A 22,080-nucleotide genomic window follows, 5' to 3' on the forward strand; every position below is an offset into this window, starting at 1 on the left:
GGTTCTCTGTGTTTCCACCGCAGGAGCTTTCCCCAGGAGCTAGGGACTTTGGGCTGGTTCTCTGTGTTTCCACCGCAGGAGCTTTCTCCAGGAGCTAGGGACTTTGGGCTGGTTCTCTGTGTTTCCATCGCAGGAGCTTTCTCCAGGAGCTAGGGACTTTGGGCTGGTTCTCTGAGTTTCCACCGCAGGAGCTTTCTCCAGGAGCTAGGGACTTTGGGCTGGTTCTCTGTGTTTCCACCGCAGGAGCTTTCTCCAGGAGCTAGGGACTTTGGGCTGGTTCTCTGTGTTTCCACCGCAGGAGCTTTCCCCAGGAGCTAGGGACTTTGGGCTGGTTCTCTGTGTTTCCACCGCAGGAGCTTTCCCCAGGAGCTAGGGACTTTGGGCTGGTTCTCTGTGTTTCCACCGCAGGAGCTTTCTCCAGGAGCTAGGGACTTTGGGCCGGTTCTCTGTGTTTCCACCGCAGGAGCTTTCTCCAGGAGCTAGGGACTTTGGGCTGGTTCTCTGTGTTTCCACCGCAGGAGCTTTCCCCAGGAGCTAGGGACTTTGGGCTGGTTCTCTGTGTTTCCACCGCAGGAGCTTTCCCCAGGAGCTAGGGACTTTGGGCTGGTTCTCTGTGTTTCCACCGCAGGAGCTTTCTCCAGGAGCTAGGGACTTTGGGCTGGTTCTCTGTGTTTCCACCGCAGGAGCTTTCTCCAGGAGCTAGGGACTTTGGGCTGGTTCTCTGTGTTTCCACCGCAGGAGCTTTCCCCAGGAGCTAGGGACTTTGGGCTGGTTCTCTGTGTTTCCACCGCAGGAGCTTTCTCCAGGAGCTAATTCAATTTACCATTCGAAATCAAGCTTCCTTGTGCTGTGTGTAAGCTATTGCAACACAATTACCCCGTTGTAAAAAATACATTGAGTTAGCAAATATTTGTGAGAGAATTTTAATAGTAATTGATCAATGTTTATATAGGAGACTTTCAAAAGACAGACAAAAAAAAAATTATATAAAAGATATCTAATTGACAGTATATGCAGCGCCCCCCTCCGTGGTATTGAAAATAGCATTGAATATCGATGTGACATGTTTTGACTCCGCCCCTCAAAGAATCGGAATCGAGAATCGAAAAGAACCGGAATCGAAAGTAAGAATCGGAATCGTTTAAATCAAAACGATGCCCAACCCTACTCATGAGGGACCGTATTTTCCGGACTATAAGGCGCTCTTTTTTTCATAGTTTGGCTGGTCCTGCGACTTATAGTCAGGTGCGATCAAATTTAATTCATACTGACTGAGAAGAATAAACATATAGCCGCGAGAGGGCGCTCTATGCTGCTCCTGTAGCTTACCCCCCCCAAAAAATGACTGAAAACAGAAAAAAAACTCTTAACTGAAATATTAACTTAAAGACAACAACTTAAAAAGACTCAACACAAACAAAATGCCCCCATAAAGAAAATCTTATTCTGCAAAATACAAACTGCATGTTTAAGCCTCTGTGGACTCGTTCCTCCAGCTCTGGCCATCTTGCTTTTAGTCCGCAAGTAGTTTTCTTCTTTTTCTTCATTACAGTTAAAGTAGCCTCTGCTTTTCGCCAGTCCCTTACAAGTTTCTCACTCACTTCAAACTTCCCTTCTTCTGCTTGGTTATTTACAGTGAGCGGGCACGAGTGAGTGCACACGAGCGCTCGCGGCTCCCGCTCTGCCCTAATCCGACTTATAGTCCAGTGCGACTTATATATGTTTTTTTCCTCTTCATGGCGCATTTTTTGACTGATGCGACTTATACTCCGGAGCGAATTATAGTCCGGAAAATACGGTAGTGCTTTCTCAAAGTTCAGGGAACTTTCGAGGGCGGGACTTGGGCGCTGAACATGCGATTGGTTGAGCTCACGCAGCATTTTAATTCCATTTCGGCATTTTTAAAATTCTTTTGCGAGGTTCGTTCCGCGTTCAGTAAATATCAGTGTTGCTCTTTCTGTCTGATGGAGCACGTTCGTCTCCGCAATCTCACGCTCATGATAATCACATACATTGTCATTTTAAATCTAGCTTACCGGCTTTCAGAATATGCTTTAATATCAGTGCTCTTTTTGTTAATTAAATCTTTAGTAAACCAATACATAACCAGCAAAAGCAGCACAGCTTGAATCTCCTCATACTTGTTATTTTTGCTCAAAAATACTGTGGCTGACCGGAGGAGCAGTCCTACATCGCCGGACTGTAATCAGCCTAATCTTCTCGGTACTTTAGACCGCGGTGGAAGCGCAGACAGTAGCAGGTCTAAGGGGAAAAAGTTCCTATAAAAAAAGTTCCTGGTACAAATTGTTCCGGGTAATTTCGGTGGAAACGGGGCTTAATTTCCTTTAATTTCTCACTGAATTATGCTGATATGAAGAGCTGAATGACATTTGTATCGCTGTCCGTGTCACCTGTGTGTGTGCATTGCCGGTTTTCAAATTAGCTATTTTTAATGCGGCTAATGACACTCCCCTATTTATGCAAAGCATGTCCTCTTTTCACACAATACCATCCCATCTTTTTGCAGTCGACCACGCTCCTTTTTGGAAGCCTTTTCAAATTAAAGGTGTGAAAAAACACCTCTGCCGCAGGACGGTTTCATGACCCTTTACAGCCTGAAAAGCTGGATGTATGTGAGAGAGCTGCTGTTGCAGGCTTTACTCAGGCAGATTACTCCAGCTTTGGGCCGCTTCTGCAGGGAAAGCAGGACAGGCTATTCTAATCAGGGCTATAAAAGAACCGCATTCCACTTCCTGTTCCCCAGGCACGCCTCTGATCCTGATGCAGATTTAGGTCTGCTGCTGCTGAACGCAGCCACGTCTGTAGTAAAGTTCATTAGTGTGGGATTATCACGTGACCCCCTGACCCTGTGTGTTTCAGAGAGGAGAAGACGGAGCAGCTGCTGGACTGCAGGCAGGAGCTGGACAACATGGAGGCCGAGGTCAAGAGACTGCAGCAGGAAGTGAGACTCCGCCTGTCTTTACATCACCCTGAGCTCTGCTAAACCTGATCGTAGCCCTCCTAATGTGTCATGATTACAGTAATGCCTTTACCTGCTTACACAACACCCAATCGCAGCTCAGCCGGCCGTTGCACACGAGTTCAACACCTGTTTACGTCACCGTATCACAGTCTAATCCTCATCTAATCATCTATATGTGCTTGGAAGGTCTATGATTTGGATGAACAGTAATAGATTAATTTATGACAAGAATCTGTATCATTGAGTTCTGACCTCTAATCATTAAAACTTTGGTTTCCATGCTAAAGGTTCATAATAAAACACACATAGGATTTAAAATTAGAATATCCTCTGAAAACTATAATATAAATATATTATCCTCTAAAATATTTGTTATCCTTCGAAATCTTACAAGCTTAAAATTCGGGATCGTTCGAAATCTTACAAACTCAAAATTCGGGATCATTCGTAATCTTACAAGCTTAAAATTCGGGATCATTCATAATCTTACAAACTTAAAATTCGGGATCATTCGTAATCTTACAAGCTTAAAATTCGGGATCATTCGAAATCTTACAAACTTAAAATTCGGGATCATTCGTAATCTTACAAACTTAAAATTCGGGATCATTCGAAATCTTACAAACTTAAAATTCGGGATCATTCATAATCTTACAAACTTAAAATTCGGGATCATTCGAAATCTTACAAACTTAAAATTCGGGATCATTCGTAATCTTACAAACTTAAAATTCGGGATCGTTCGTAATCTTACAAGCTTAAAATTCGGGATCATTCGTAATCTTACAAGCTTAAAATTCGGGATCATTCGAAATCTTACAAACTTAAAATTCGGGATCATTCGTAATCTTACAAACTTAAAATTCGGGATCATTCGAAATCTTACAAACTTAAAATTCGGGATCATTCGTAATCTTACAAACTTAAAATTCGGGATCGTTCGTAATCTTACAAGCTTAAAATTCGGGATCATTCGTAATCTTACAAGCTTAAAATTCGGGATCATTCGAAATCTTACAAACTTAAAATTCGGGATCATTCGTAATCTTACAAACTTAAAATTCGGGATCATTCTAAATCTTACAAACTTAAAATTCGGGATCATTCGAAATCTTACGAGCTTAAAATTTGGGATCATTCGAAATCTTACAAACTTAAAATTCGGGATCATTCGAAATCTTACAAACATAAAATTCGGGATCATTTGAAATCGTACGCGCTTAAAATTCGGGATCATTCGAAATCTTACAAACTTAAAATTTGGGATCATTCGAAATCTTACAAACTTAAAATTCGGGATCATTCGAAATCTTACAAACATAAAATTCGGGATCATTCGAAATCGAACGCGCTTAAAATTCGGGATCATTCGAAATCTTACGAGCTTAAAATTCGGGATCATTCGTAATCTTACAAACTTAAAATTCGGGATCATTCGAAATCTTACAAACTTAAAATTCGGGATCATTCGAAATCGAACGCGCTTAAAATTCGGGATCATTCGAAATCTTACGAGCTTAAAATTCGGGATCATTTAAAATCTTACAAACTTAAAATTCGAGATCATTCGAAATCTTACAAACTTAAAATTCGGGATCGTTCGAAATCTTACAAACTTAAAATTCGGGATCGTTCGAAATCTTACAAACTCAAAATTCGAGATCATTCGAAATCTTACAAACTTAAAATTCGGGATCATTCGAAATCGAACGCGCTTAAAATTCGGGATCATTCGAAATCGAACGCGCTTAAAATTCGGGATCATTCGAAATCGAACGCGCTTAAAATTCGGGATCATTCGAAATCTTACGAGCTTAAAATTCAGGATCATTTGAAATCTTACAAACTTAAAATTCGGGATCATTCGAAATCTTACAAACTTAAAATTCGGGATCATTCGAAATCTTACAAACTTAAAATTCGGGATCATTCAAAATCTTACAAACTCAAAATTCATCCAGTGAAGACCGTTTTGAAATTGGTAGCGTTACCATAGAAAAGGTATTGTTAATTCTTTTAGCAGGCTCTTCCCCTAGTGGGAGGCGGGAGTCGGCATGTTTCAAATTTATAATCAACCTTTTCTTGACAATGGAATGTGTGGCACCCGGTGGGTGTTCACGGTATTACGCCTAAACAAAACAAAAAATGTCTTCACTTTTTGTGATGTCAACTTCAAGTTTGGAACACAACTTGGTTAGACATATGGCTTTCAATTTATAGTAAAACATATTTTGTAAAATGTTTTATATAAAATAAAAATAGTACAGAACATTTGAGTTGCAGTAAATTTAATTTCTAAAACTTTTTCATACTTTCATTTTTGATGTCAGACTTATGTCTGAGGTGCAAAGCATTCATGCATTTTCACAGAATATTTAGTTGTATGAATATCTGTTCATGCAATATGTCAAAATGTAAGTCATATAGTGCCTTTTACAATACACACGTGGATCATCAGTAAGATTATTGTATTTCTGAATGTGGTAAATGCACAAATCTGTGCCAGAGGACGTCTAAAGAACGGCAGAATCTTTCATTTTCATCTGTTCCAAAAATACTTTTGTGTTTATACCAAGATTGAACTTGATTTTGTGTGTGTGTGTGTGTGTGTGTGTGTGTGTGTCTGTGTGTGTGTGTGTGTGTGTGCGCCAGAACGTGCAGCTGGTGTGTGACGCGCGCTCCCTGCGGGCGTATCGGGACGAGCTGGACGCGCTGCGAGAGAAGGCCGTCAGAGTGGACAAACTGGAGAGTGAGATGATCCGCTACAGAGAGAAGCTCCACGACATCGAGTTCTACAGGACCAGAGTGGAGGTAAGTGTTCATCTAGGAGCTCTGGGAACACTGGGAACGCTGTGGTGTTATTGATTGAGTGTGTTCATCTGGGAATGCTGTGGTGTTATTGATTGAGTGTGTTCATCTGGGAATGCTGTGGTGTTATTGATTGAGTGTGTTCATCTGGGAATGCTGTGGTGTTATTGATTGAGTGTGTTCATCTGGGAACGCTGTGGTGTTATTGATTGAGTGTGTTCATCTGGGAATGCTGTGGTGTTATTGATTGAGTGTGTTCATCTGGGAACGCTGTGGTGTTATTGATTGAGTGTGTTCATCTGGGAACGCTGTGGTGTTATTGATTGAGTGTGTTCATCTGGGAACGCTGTGGTGTTATTGATTGAGTGTGTTCATCTGGGAATGCTGTGGTGTTATTGATTGAGTGTGTTCATCTGGGAATGCTGTGGTGTTATTGATTGAGTGTGTTCATCTGGGAATGCTGTGGTGTTATTGATTGAGTGTGTTCATCTGGGAACGCTGTGGTGTTATTGATTGAGTGTGTTCATCTGGGAATGCTGTGGTGTTATTGATTGAGTGTGTTCATCTGGGAATGCTGTGGTGTTATTGATTGTGTGTGTTCATCTGGGAATGCTGTGGTGTTATTGATTGAGTGTGTTCATCTGGGAGCGCTGGGAATGCTGTGGTGTTATTGATTGAGTGTGTTCATCTGGGAATGCTGTGGTGTTATTGATTGAGTGTGTTCATCTGGGAATGCTGTGGTGTTATTGATTGAGTGTGTTCATCTGGAAATGCTGTGGTGTTATTGATTGAGTGTGTTCATCTGGGAATGCTGTGGTGTTATTGATTGAGTGTGTTCATCTGGGAATGCTGTGGTGTTATTGATTGAGTGTGTTCATCTGGGAATGCTGTGGTGTTATTGATTGAGTGTGTTCATCTGGGAATGCTGTGGTGTTATTGATTGAGTGTGTTCATCTGGGAATGCTGTGGTGTTATTGATTGTGTGTGTTCATCTGGGAATGCTGTGGTGTTATTGATTGTGTGTGTTCATCTGGGAATGCTGTGGTGTTATTGATTGTGTGTGTTCATCTGGGAATGCTGTGGTGTTATTGATTGTGTGTGTTCATCTGGGAATGCTGTGGTGTTATTGATTGAGAGTGTTCATCTGGGAACGCTGGGAATGCTGTGGTGTTACTGATTGAGTGTGTTCATCTGGGAATGCTGGGAATGCTGTGGTGTTATTGATTGAGTGTGTTCATCTGGGAGCGCTGGGAATGCTGTGGTGTTATTGCTTGAGTGTGTTCTTCTGGGAATGCTGTGGTGTTATTGATTGAGTGTGTTCATCTGGGAATGCTGTGGTGTTATTGATTGAGTGTGTTCTTCTGGGAATGCTGTGGTGTTATTGATTGAGTGTGTTCATCTGGGAATGCTGTGGTGTTATTGATTGAGTGTGTTCTTCTGGGAATGCTGTGGTGTTATTGATTGAGTGTGTTCATCTGGGAATGCTGTGGTGTTATTGATTGAGTGTGTTCATCTGGGAATGCTGTGGTGTTATTGATTGAGTGTGTTAATCTGGGAGCGCTGGGAATGCTGTGGTGTTATTGATTGAGTGTGTTCATCTGGGAATGCTGTGGTGTTATTGATTGAGTGTGTTCTTCTGGGAATGCTGTGGTGTTATTGATTGAGTGTGTTCTTCTGGGAATGCTGTGGTGTTATTGATTGAGTGTGTTCATCTGGGAATGCTGTGGTGTTATTGATTGTGTGTGTTCATCTGGGAATGCTGTGGTGTTATTGATTGTGTGTGTTCATCTGGGAATGCTGTGGTGTTATTGATTGAGTGTGTTCATCTGGGAATACTGTGGTGTTATTGATTGAGTGTGTTCATCTGGGAGCTCTGGGAACGCTGGGAATGCTGTGGTGTTATTGATTGAGTGTGTTCATCTGGGAATGCTGTGGTGTTATTGATTGAGTGTGTTCTTCTGGGAATGCTGTGGTGTTATTGATTGAGTGTGTTCTTCTGGGAATGCTGTGGTGTTATTGATTGAGTGTGTTCATCTGGGAATGCTGTGGTGTTATTGATTGTGTGTGTTCATCTGGGAATGCTGTGGTGTTATTGATTGAGTGTGTTCTTCTGGGAATGCTGTGGTGTTATTGATTGAGTGTGTTCTTCTGGGAATGCTGTGGTGTTATTGATTGTGTGTGTTCATCTGGGAATGCTGTGGTGTTATTGATTGTGTGTGTTCATCTGGGAATGCTGTGGTGTTATTGATTGTGTGTGTTCATCTGGGAATGCTGTGGTGTTATTGATTGAGTGTGTTCATCTGGGAATGCTGTGGTGTTATTGATTGTGTGTGTTCATCTGGGAATGCTGTGGTGTTATTGATTGTGTGTGTTCATCTGGGAATGCTGTGGTGTTATTGATTGTGTGTGTTCATCTGGGAATGCTGTGGTGTTATTGATTGTGTGTGTTCATCTGGGAATGCTGTGGTGTTATTGATTGTGTGTGTTCATCTGGGAATGCTGTGGTGTTATTGATTGAGTGTGTTCATCTGGGAATGCTGTGGTGTTTTTGATTGTGTGTGTTCATCTGGGAGCGCTGGGAATGCTGTGGTGTTATTGATTGAGTGTGTTCATCTGGGAGCGCTGGGAATGCTGTGGTGTTATTGATTGAGTGTGTTCATCTGGGAATGCTGTGGTGTTATATATTGAGTGTGTTCATCTGGGAATTCTGTGGTGTTATTGATTGTGTGTGTTCATCTGGGAATGCTGTGGTGTTATTGATTGTGTGTGTTCATCTGGGAATGCTGTGGTGTTATTGATTGAGTGTGTTCAACTGGGAACACTGGGAATGCTGTGGTGTTATTGATTGAGTGTGTTCATCTGGGAATGCTGTGGTGTTATTGATTGTGTGTGTTCATCTGGGAATGCTGTGGTGTTATTGATTGTGTGTGTTCATCTGGGAATGCTGTGGTGTTATTGATTGTGTGTGTTCATCTGGGAATGCTGTGGTGTTATTGATTGAGTGTGTTCATCTGGGAATGCTGTGGTGTTATTGATTGAGTGTGTTCATCTGGGAATGCTGTGGTGTTATTGATTGTGTGTGTTCATCTGGGAATGCTGTGGTGTTATTGATTGTGTGTGTTCATCTGGGAACGCTGGGAATGCTGTGGTGTTATTGATTGTGTGTGTTCATCTGGGAATGCTGTGGTGTTATTGATTGAGTGTAATCTTCTGGGAATGCTGTGGTGTTATTGATTGAGTGTAATCTTCTGGGAATGCTGTGGTGTTATTGATTGAGTGTGTTCAACTGGGAACACTGGGAATGCTGTGGTGTTATTGATTGAGTGTAATCTTCTGGGAATGCTGTGGTGTTATTGATTGAGTGTGTTCAACTGGGAACACTGGGAATGCTGTGGTGTTATTGATTGAGTGTGTTCATCTGGGAATGCTGTGGTGTTATTGATTGTGTGTGTTCATCTGGGAATGCTGTGGTGTTATTGATTGAGTGTGTTCATCTGGGAAAGCTGGGAATGCTGTGGTGTTATTGATTGTGTGTGTTCATCTGGGAATGCTGTGGTGTTATTGATTGAGTGTGTTCATCTGGGAATGCTGTGGTGTTATTGATTGTGTGTGTTCATCTGGGAATGCTGTGGTGTTATTGATTGAGTGTGTTCATCTGGGAATGCTGTGGTGTTATTGATTGAGTGTGTTCATCTGGGAATGCTGTGGTGTTATTGATTGTGTGTGTTCATCTGGGAATGCTGTGGTGTTATTGATTGTGTGTGTTCATCTGGGAATGCTGTGGTGTTATTGATTGAGTGTGTTCATCTGGGAATGCTGTGGTGTTATTGATTGTGTGTGTTCATCTGGGAATGCTGTGGTGTTATTGATTGAGTGTGTTCAACTGGGAACACTGGGAATGCTGTGGTGTTATTGATTGAGTGTGTTCATCTGGGAATGCTGTGGTGTTATATATTGAGTGTGTTCATCTGGGAATGCTGTGGTGTTATTGATTGTGTGTGTTCATCTGGGAATGCTGTGGTGTTATTGATTGTGTGTGTTCATCTGGGAATGCTGTGGTGTTATTGATTGTGTGTGTTCATCTGGGAACGCTGGGAATGCTGTGGTGTTATTGATTGTGTGTGTTCATCTGGGAATGCTGTGGTGTTATTGATTGAGTGTGTTCAACTGGGAACACTGGGAATGCTGTGGTGTTATTGATTGAGTGTGTTCATCTGGGAGCGCTGGGAATGCTGTGGTGTTATTGATTCTGGGAGAGCTGGGCTGTCTATTGATGATTGATTGATTTATTTTGGGAATGCTGGGATATTGATGGCTGTTATGATAATCTGCGTTGATGTAGGAACTGAAGGAGGACAATCAGGTTCTGCTGGAGACCAAGAGCATGCTGGAGGATCAGCTGGAGTCGTTTAGGGCTCGGTCTGATAAACATCATGAGCTGGAGAAGGAAAATCTGCAGCTGAAAAACAAGATCCACGACATGGAGATGGTGAGCGAGCCCAGCCGATGAATCCAGCGCTGTAGACATCGGCCGATGGAGATGTGATTGTGTTTATACTCACCACAGTTGTAAATAGCCTCCTGAATAACAGAAGCATTTAGTGTAGCTCACATTGACATCTTTATAAATTAATTCACTAATCTGAGTCTAATGTTTCCAAATGGAGATATTTTGTCTAGTTTTCTGGGTAAAAATATCAAAATGAAGTGAGTTTTTGCTTTAAACAGGCAAAATGACCTGCCAATGGGGTGAGAAAAATAATCGTATTTCAGTGTGGAACGGAAACAAACGTTTAAAGCAAAAACTCACTTCATTTTGATTTTATTTTTCAGAAAACAAGGAAAAATATCTTCGGTTGTTTTACTGATCTAGTAAATGCATCTTGATTTAAGAATTGTTAGATATTTAGACTGGAAAGAGGACAAAATTACTAATAAGAAGAGCATTTTTTGCAGTGTAAATGTAAAGTTTGCATTAGTTAAATGATTTGTGTTAAACTACAGAGGTGAGGTGTGGTGGTCCTGATGGGGTTGTGTTGCAGGAGCGAGACATGGACCGTAAGCGGATGGAGGAGCTGATGGAGGAGAACCTGACCCTGGAGATGGCTCAGAAGCAGAGCATGGACGAGTCTCTGCACCTGGGCTGGGAGCTGGAGCAGCTGTCCAAGACCACCCCGGAGCTCTCTGAAGGTGCACACACTACCTGAGAACATGCTGAGTGTGTGTGTGTGTGTAGAAGTAACTCTCACTGTGTGTGTGTGTGTGTGTGTGCGAGCAGTGCCACAGAAGTCTCTGGGTCAGGAGGTGAATGACCTGAGGTCCAGTCAGCTGCTGAAGCTGGAGAAGGACAACCAGACCCTGCTGAAGACTGTGGAGGAGCTGAAGGCCTCGAGAGAGAGCGGAGCACGCACACGCTTGGAGAAGGACAAGCTCAAGCTCAGCCAGCAGGTCTGAGTTCATGCCTGATCAGTAACACTTCCTCAATAGGGATGCACCAATACCATTTTTTCAGAACGATCCGATCCGATATTACAAATTCTGTGTATCGGTCGATACCGATACTAAACTGATACTAAACTGATATTAAAGCGATACTAAATGGTACTAAACCGAAACTGACCTGATACTAAACTGATACTAAATTAAAACTAAACCGATACTAAACTGATACTAAATTAAAACTAAACCGATACTAAACTGATACTAAACCGATACTACACTGATACTAAACCGGTACTATACAGATACTAAACTGATACTTAACCGATATTTAGAGCAAACCGATATTAAACCAATACTTAACTGATACTAAACCGATACTAAATCAAAACTAAACTGATACTAAGCTGATACTAAATCAAAACTAAACTGATACTAAGCTGATACTAAATCAAAACTAAACTGATACTAAGCTGATACTGAATCAAAACTAAACTGATACCAAACCGATACTAAACCCATACTTAACCGATATTAAACCCAAACTAAACTGATACTAAACCTATACTAAACCAATATTAAACCCATACTAAACCGATATTAAACCCATACTAAACCGATATTAAACCCATACTAAACCCATACTAAACCGATATTAAACCCATACTAAACCCATACTAAACCGATATTAAACCTATACTAAACCGATATTAAACCCATACTAAACCGATATTAAACCCATACTAAACCCATACTAAGCCGATATTTAGAGCGTGTATGAGCATCCCGTACGCTGGATGATCCGCTTGAAGCAACACAGAGTCACATTGAGAAGCTCAAAACACAAAGGGGAGATATATTTAGGTACTATACCGATACTACACCAATACTAAACTGATACTTAATCAATACTAAATCGATACTACACTGATATTAAACCGATACTAAACTGATACTTAATCAATACTAAACCGATACTACACTGATACTAAACCGGTACTATACAAATACTAAACTGATACTAAACCAAAACTAAACCGATACTAAACTGATACTAAACTGATACTAAACCGATACTAAACTGATACTAAACCGATACTAAACTGATACTAAACCGATACTAAACTGGTACTAAACTGATACTAAACCGATATTAAACCGATACTAAACTGATACTAAACTGATACTAAACCGATACTAAACTGATACTAAACCGATACTAAACTGATACTAAACTGATACTAAACTGATACTAAACCGATACTAAACCGATACTAAACTGATACTAAACCGATACTAAACCGATACTAAACTGATACTAAACCGATACTAAACTGATACTAAACCGATACTAAACTGATACTAAACTGATACTAAAGATTCACAGATTCACTATTAGAGAGATGCTGGCAGGTAGAATTAATCCACACACAGTCTCTCTCTCACTAATGCATTACATGTAATCTTTACTGTGCTACCTTTTATCTGATTCAGAATGGGCAGAAATCTGTGAGCAATATAATGGCCCAAAGACAACAGAACTGATAAATGATCAGTTTATCAAGCTGTAATGTAGGAGCTCGACTTTTATCACAAAAATGTCGACTTTATAAAATCAAAAGTCGTTCGACCCCTATTGTATAGTTAACTGTAGTTTACTCTTCTCCCAGTTCACCGGCCGCTCCATGAATGTCATGCATGCAAACACATGAACACATGAACACGCAAACACATGAACACATGAACACGCAAACACATGAACACATGAACACGCAAACACATGAACACATGAACACGCAAACACATGAACACATGAACACGCAAACACATCAACACATGAACACGCAAACACATGAACACATGAACACGCAAACACATGAATGTCATGCATGCAAACACATGAACACGCAAACACATGAACACGCAAACACATGAACATGCAAACACATGAACACCCAAACACATGAATGTCATGCATGCAAACACATGAACACGCAAACACATGAACACGCAAACACATGAACACCCAAACACATGAATGTCATGCATGCAAACACATGAACACGCAAACACATGAACACGCAAACACATGAACACGCAAACACATGAACACCCAAACACATGAATGTCATGCATGCAAGCACATGAACACGCAAACACATGAACACGCAAACACATGAACACATGCAAACACATGAACACACGCAAACACATGAACACGCAAACACATGAACACACAAACACATGAATGTCATGCATGCAAACACATGAACACGCAAACACATGAACACATGAACACATGCAAACACATGAACACACGCAAACACATGAACACGCAAACATATGAACACACGCAAACACATGAACACGCAAACACATGAACACACGCAAACACTTGAACACATGCAAACACATGAACACGCAAACACATGAACACACATGAACACATGCAAACACATGAACACGCAAACACATGAACACACGCAAACAAATGAACACATGCAAACACATGAACACACGCAAACACTTGAACACACGCAAACACATGAACACATGCAAACACATGAACACGCAAACACATGAACACACACAAACACATGAACACACGCAAACACATGAACACACGCAAACACATGAACACGCAAACACATGAACACACGCAAACACATGAACACACGCAAACACATGAACACACGCAAACACATGAACACATGCAAACACATGATCACGCAAACACATGAACACATGCAAACACATGAACACGCAAACACATGAACACACGCAAACACATGAATGTCATGCATGCAAGCACATGAACACGCAAACACATGAACACATGCAAACACATGAACACACGCAAACACATGAACACGCAAACACATGAACACACAAACACATGAATGTCATGCATGCAAACACATGAACACGCAAACACATGAACACATGCAAACACATGAACACACGCAAACACATGAACACGCAAACATATGAACACACGCAAACACATGAACACGCAAACACATGAACACGCAAACACATGAATGTCATGCATGCAAACACATGAACACGCAAACACATGAACATGCAAACACATGAACACACGCAAACACATGAACACACGCAAACACTTGAACACATGCAAACACATGAACACGCAAACACATGAACACACACAAACACATGAACACATGCAAACACATGAACACGCAAACACATGAACACACGCAAACAAATGAACACATGCAAACACATGAACACACGCAAACACTTGAACACACGCAAACACATGAACACATGCAAACACATGAACACGCAAACACATGAACACACACAAACACATGAACACATGCAAACACATGAACACACGCAAACACATGAACACACGCAAACACATGAACACGCAAACACATGAACACACGCAAACACATGAACACACGCAAACACATGAACACATGCAAACACATGAACACGCAAACACATGAACACATGCAAACACATGAACACGCAAACACATGAACACACGCAAACACATGAATGTCATGCATGCAAGCACATGAACACGCAAACACATGAACACGCAAACACATGAATGTCATGCATGCAAACACATGAACACGCAAACACATGAACATGCAAACACATGAACACATGAATGTCATGCATGCAAACACATGAACACACGCAAACACATGAATACACGCAAACACTTGAACACATGCAAACACATGAACACACGCAAACACATGAACACACGCAAACACACGCAAACACATGAACACACGCAAACACTTGAACACATGCAAACACATGAACACACGCAAACACATGAACACACGCAAACACTTGAACACATGAACACGCAAACACATGAACACACACAAACACATGAACACATGCAAACACATGAACACGCAAACACAAGAACACACGCAAACAAATGAACACATGCAAACACTTGAACACATGCAAACACTTGAACACACGCAAACACTTGAACACACGCAAACACATGAACACATGCAAACACATGAACACGCAAACACATGAACACACGCAAACACATGAACACACGCAAACACATGAACACACGCAAACACATGAACACGCAAACACATGAACACACGCAAACACATGAACACATGCAAACACATGAACACGCAAACACATGAACACACGCAAACACATGAACACATGCAAACACATGAACACACGCAAACACATGAACACACGCAAACACATGAATGTCATGCATGCAAGCACATGAACACACACAAACACATGAATGTCATGCATGCAAACACATGAACACACACAAACACATGAACACACGCAAACACATGAATGTCATGCATGCAAGCACATGAACACACGCAAACACATGAACACATGCAAACACATGAACACGCAAACACATGAACACACACAAACACATGAACACATGCAAACACATGAACACACGCAAACACATGAACACACGCAAACACATGAACACGCAAACACATGAACACACGCAAACACATGAACACACGCAAACACATGAACACATGCAAACACATGAACACGCAAACACATGAACACATGCAAACACATGAACACGCAAACACATGAACACACGCAAACACATGAATGTCATGCATGCAAGCACATGAACACGCAAACACATGAACACGCAAACACATGAATGTCATGCATGCAAACACATGAACACGCAAACACATGAACATGCAAACACATGAACACATGAATGTCATGCATGCAAACACATGAACACACGCAAACACATGAATACACGCAAACACTTGAACACATGCAAACACATGAACACACGCAAACACATGAACACACGCAAACACACGCAAACACATGAACACACGCAAACACTTGAACACATGCAAACACATGAACACACGCAAACACATGAACACACGCAAACACTTGAACACATGAACACGCAAACACATGAACACACACAAACACATGAACACATGCAAACACATGAACACGCAAACACAAGAACACACGCAAACAAATGAACACATGCAAACACTTGAACACATGCAAACACTTGAACACACGCAAACACTTGAACACACGCAAACACATGAACACATGCAAACACATGAACACGCAAACACATGAACACACGCAAACACATGAACACACACAAACACATGAACACACGCAAACACATGAACACGCAAACACATGAACACACGCAAACACATGAACACATGCAAACACATGAACACGCAAACACATGAACACACGCAAACACATGAACACATGCAAACACATGAACACACGCAAACACATGAATGTCATGCATGCAAGCACATGAACACACACAAACACATGAATGTCATGCATGCAAACACATGAACACACACAAACACATGAACACACGCAAACACATGAATGTCATGCATGCAAGCACATGAACACACGCAAACACATGAATGTCATGCATGCAAACACATGAACACACACAAACACATGAACACACGCAAACACATGAATGTCATGCATGCAAACACATGAACACGCAAACACATGAACATGCAAACACATGAACACATGAATGTCATGCATGCAAACACATGAACACACACAAACACATGAACACACGCAAACACATGAATGTCATGCATGCAAGCACATGAACACACGCAAACACATGAATGTCATGCATGCAAACACATGAACACACACAAACACATGAACACACGCAAACACATGAATGTCATGCATGCAAACACATGAACACGCAAACACATGAACATGCAAACACATGAACACATGAATGTCATGCATGCAAACACATGAACACACGCAAACACATGAATACACGCAAACACTTGAACACATGCAAACACATGAACACACGCAAACACATGAACACACGCAAACACTTGAACACATGCAAACACATGAACACGCAAACACATGAACACACACAAACACATGAACACATGCAAACACATGAACACACACAAACACATGAACACACGCAAACACATGAACACACGCAAACACATGAACACATGCAAACACATGAACACATGCAAACACATGAACACATGCAAACACATGAACACACGCAAACACATGAACACACGCAAACACATGAATGTCATGCATGCAAACACATGAACACGCAAACACATGAACACATGCAAACACATGAACACGCAAACACATGAACACACGCAAACACATGAATGTCATGCATGCAAGCACATGAACACGCAAACACATGAACACGCAAACACATGAATGTCATGCATGCAAACACATGAACACGCAAACACATGAACATGCAAACACATGAACACATGAATGTCATGCATGCAAACACATGAACACACGCAAACACATGAATACACGCAAACACTTGAACACATGCAAACACATGAACACACGCAAACACATGAACACATGCAAACACTTGAACACATGCAAACACATGAACACGCAAACACATGAACACACGCAAACACTTGAACACATGCAAACACATGAACACACGCAAACACATGAACACACGCAAACACTTGAACACATGAACACGCAAACACATGAACACACACAAACACATGAACACATGCAAACACATGAACACGCAAACACATGAACACACGCAAACAAATGAACACATGCAAACACTTGAACACATGCAAACACTTGAACACACGCAAACACTTGAACACACGCAAACACTTGAACACATGCAAACACATGAACACGCAAACACATGAACACACGCAAACACATGAACACACACAAACACATGAACACACGCAAACACATGAACACGCAAACACATGAACACACGCAAACACATGAACACATGCAAACACATGAACACGCAAACACATGAACACACGCAAACACATGAACACACGCAAACACATGAATGTCATGCATGCAAGCACATGAACACACACAAACACATGAATGTCATGCATGCAAACACATGAACACACACAAACACATGAACACACGCAAACACATGAATGTCATGCATGCAAGCACATGAACACACGCAAACACATGAATGTCATGCATGCAAACACATGAACACACACAAACACATGAACACACGCAAACACATGAATGTCATGCATGCAAACACATGAACACACGCAAACACATGAACACACGCAAACAAATGAACACATGCAAACACATGAACACACGCAAACAAATGAACACATGCAAACACATGAACACACGCAAACACATGAATGTCATGCATGCAAGCAAATGAACACATGCAAACACATGAACACACGCAAACAAATGAACACATGCAAACACATGAACACACGCAAACACATGAATGTCATGCATGCAAGCACATGAACACACGCAAACACATGAATGTCATGCATGCAAACACATGAACACACACAAACACATGAACACACGCAAACACATGAATGTCATGCATGCAAACACATGAACACACACAAACACATGAACACACGCAAACAAATGAACACATGCAAACACATGAACACACGCAAACACTTGAACACACGCAAACACATGAACACATGCAAACACATGAACACGCAAACACATGAACACACACAAACACATGAACACATGCAAACACATGAACACACGCAAACACATGAACACACGCAAACACATGAACACACGCAAACACATGAACACGCGCAAACACATGAACACGCAAACACATGAACACATGCAAACACATGAACACATGCAAATACATGAACACACGCAAACACATGAACACACGCAAACACATGAATGTCATGCATGCAAACACATGAACACACGCAAACACATGAATGTCATGCATGCAAACACATGAACACACACAAACACATGAACACACGCAAACACATGAATGTCATGCAAGCAAACACATGAATGTCATGCATGCAAACACATGAACACGCAAACACATGAACAAACGCAAACACATGAATGTCATGCATGCAAGCACATGAACACACACAAACACATGAATGTCATGCATGCAAACACATGAACACACACAAACACATGAACACACGCAAACACATGAATGTCATGCATGCAAGCACATGAACACACGCAAACACATGAATGTCATGCATGCAAACACATGAACACACACAAACACATGAACACACGCAAACACATGAATGTCATGCATGCAAACACATGAACACACACAAACACATGAACACACGCAAACAAATGAACACATGCAAACACATGAACACACGCAAACACTTGAACACACGCAAACACATGAACACATGCAAACACATGAACACGCAAACACATGAACACACACAAACACATGAACACATGCAAACACATGAACACACACAAACACATGAACACACGCAAACACATGAACACACGCAAACACATGAACACGCAAACACATGAACACATGCAAACACATGAACACATGCAAACACATGAACACATGCAAACACATGAACACACGCAAACACATGAATGTCATGCATGCAAACACATGAACACACGCAAACACATGAATGTCATGCATGCAAACACATGAACACACACAAACACATGAACACACGCAAACACATGAATGTCATGCAAGCAAACACATGAACACACGCAAACACATGAATGTCATGCATGCAAACACATGAACACGCAAACACATGAACACACACAAACACATGAACACACACAAACACATGAATGTAACGTTAGAGCATGTAAACACATTAACGAACATACATACACATGCAACGCATACGTGCGCGCACACACACACACACAAACTATGATGCGTGAAACAGTGGTATTTTGAACTAAAACATTGAATCTATGCCTATTTCACTGACATTTCTCACAGTTTCAGCATAGAAAAGACAAGCTTCACTTACCAATCCATGTCTAGATCAGGGATAGCAATAAATGCCTCCTCAACATCTGAATATGCGGTCTCTGGGTCTGAAGACTCCCTCTCAGCCGCCTTCCAAGTGCAAAGATAAACTCACTTGTATACACTGTCTTCGCCATGTTTTTGTCCGTTTTTAATTGCGTTTTGTAATCTAAAATCCTCTAAATCTCTGCCGCGCTCCGTATCTCCGTTCAACCCCCCCCCCCCCCCCCCCCCGAAAGTCGCGGTGATTTGCTGATGGAAAACATGACATTACTGTAACATTACCGTAATAAGTCATATATAGGTGGAAAGCGCAGGATGTCTACTTTCAGGAGCAATTTAAATTATTATGATAGTGCAAAGGGTTGAAGAGTTGCGGTAAATTCGATACAGCTTGGTTGGCTGTGTCGTCGATGACATATTCAGTTTTAAAGGGTTAAAAAGGACTAAAAACATTTCTATTTAGGAGAACTTATGACTTTTAACTATTAAATGTATTAGTATTTTGGCATTTTTAAATGATCTTAACTGTAGCACTTTGAGATTTGTTCCAAATGTAAGGTGCAATATAAATAAAATGTATTATAATTGATTACTGATTGGCTGTCAGGGTTTTTATCATTCTGTGTACTCTGCTATTTTTTTTACATTTAGGACGATTTACTAAATCTATATGGTTATCGCCCTTGGTGTGCACGGCCATTAAAGCGAGGATGTGAAAGGACAGGAGAGCGGTATGAACAGGAAGGGTTAATGAACCGCAGGATCATATTCATCAGCCAGTAATCCGGGTTTAAATCTGATTTGGGTTTAGTTAAGCTGCTTTCAGAGGATTAGCCGCTCATATGAGTTTGATTGCTCATTATGAGCGAGTGTGTGTCCATATGTCAGCACACGTCCGTCTGTGAGAGTGTGATGAAGTGTGTGTGTGTGTGTACAGCTAGAGCAGCTGCAGGCGGAGCTGACTGCAGACAGAGAGAGTCTGCGTAATGCTGAAGGTTTGAGCGCAGACCTGCTGAAAGAGAAGGCACAGCTGGAGAAAACACTGGAAACGCTGCAGGAGAACTCTGACAGACAGGTACACACACACACACACACACACACACACACACACCGTTCGCAGAGTCAAACGTGTCTGATGGCACAACTGTCAAACTTCTGCTCATGTGAGTGTTTAGCTGTAGCTGATGCACCAGCTTTCCCTTAGCTCTGTTTAACCCATGTGCTCGAGCCGTTGTGTCTCAGGCTTACTCATTTAGAAATGTCCTTAACTTGACAGGCTGCTAGAGATTACGGCAACACTGAAGCCAGACTGTTTAAATATTAGTGGAACAGGGAGCATGAAAGCTCATTGGCTGAGAGATTACCAGTAGAAACCCTATTGGTTCATGCTGGCAGATTACACACCAAAAACATGACACAAGAGTTGTACATGTGAGATTATTGTATTTCCTCACTGAACTGTGTTAAGCCACCGGCCCAAGCGGGCGAGGTGGACCGTCCTCAGCACTGAGCTTCATACTTTAACACACTTATGGCAGTTTTCTAAGAGCGCAGCACCTTCAGGGCATGATGCGATGACACATGTTTCTGAACCACTTACACCCAGAAGGCATTAAAAAAATTCACATGTAAGTGGCAAATCTTATTTTCTAAATGTTGATAAAAATCTTTTGCCAAATGCCGTTTCCCTTAACCGATGTTATGCGACTAAAACGTCTGTTTTCCACTGGTGATCAGTCATTCCAAACATTATGCCCCGTATGATGGTTTATGTCGGCTATATCCCGCCACTGCACTACCCATTATTATTAATGAAGGAGACCCGGGCGTGATAGTCAACCATTCATTAATAAAGAGTGAAATGTTTGAATGTGCACGGTGGTAACTCAAAGTTTTTTGTTGTTTTTTACCATTTCATTATTTAGGCTTGAGGTTTTGTTTGTTAGAAATATAAACG

General features: G+C 41.4%; 1 protein-coding gene across 3 annotated transcripts in view; it reads left to right on the top strand.

Annotated features, from left to right (window-relative positions):
* Positions 1-22,080, top strand: part of ccdc88ab (coiled-coil domain containing 88Ab) — a 91,136-nt gene that overhangs the window by 28,966 nt on the left and 40,090 nt on the right. For all 3 annotated transcript variants that reach the window (XM_067420671.1, XM_067420672.1, XM_067420673.1), the window contains exons 9-14: positions 2,881-2,962; positions 5,636-5,794; positions 10,134-10,280; positions 10,834-10,981; positions 11,070-11,239; positions 21,061-21,198. In XM_067420671.1, the coding sequence (XP_067276772.1) occupies positions 2,881-2,962; positions 5,636-5,794; positions 10,134-10,280; positions 10,834-10,981; positions 11,070-11,239; positions 21,061-21,198 (844 nt within the window). The remainder of the gene's footprint in view (positions 1-2,880; positions 2,963-5,635; positions 5,795-10,133; positions 10,281-10,833; positions 10,982-11,069; positions 11,240-21,060; positions 21,199-22,080) is intronic.

The sequence above is a fragment of the Pseudorasbora parva genome, chromosome 17 (genome assembly GCF_024679245.1).
Source record: "Pseudorasbora parva isolate DD20220531a chromosome 17, ASM2467924v1, whole genome shotgun sequence".
Classification (NCBI taxonomy): Eukaryota; Metazoa; Chordata; class Actinopteri; order Cypriniformes; family Gobionidae; genus Pseudorasbora; species Pseudorasbora parva.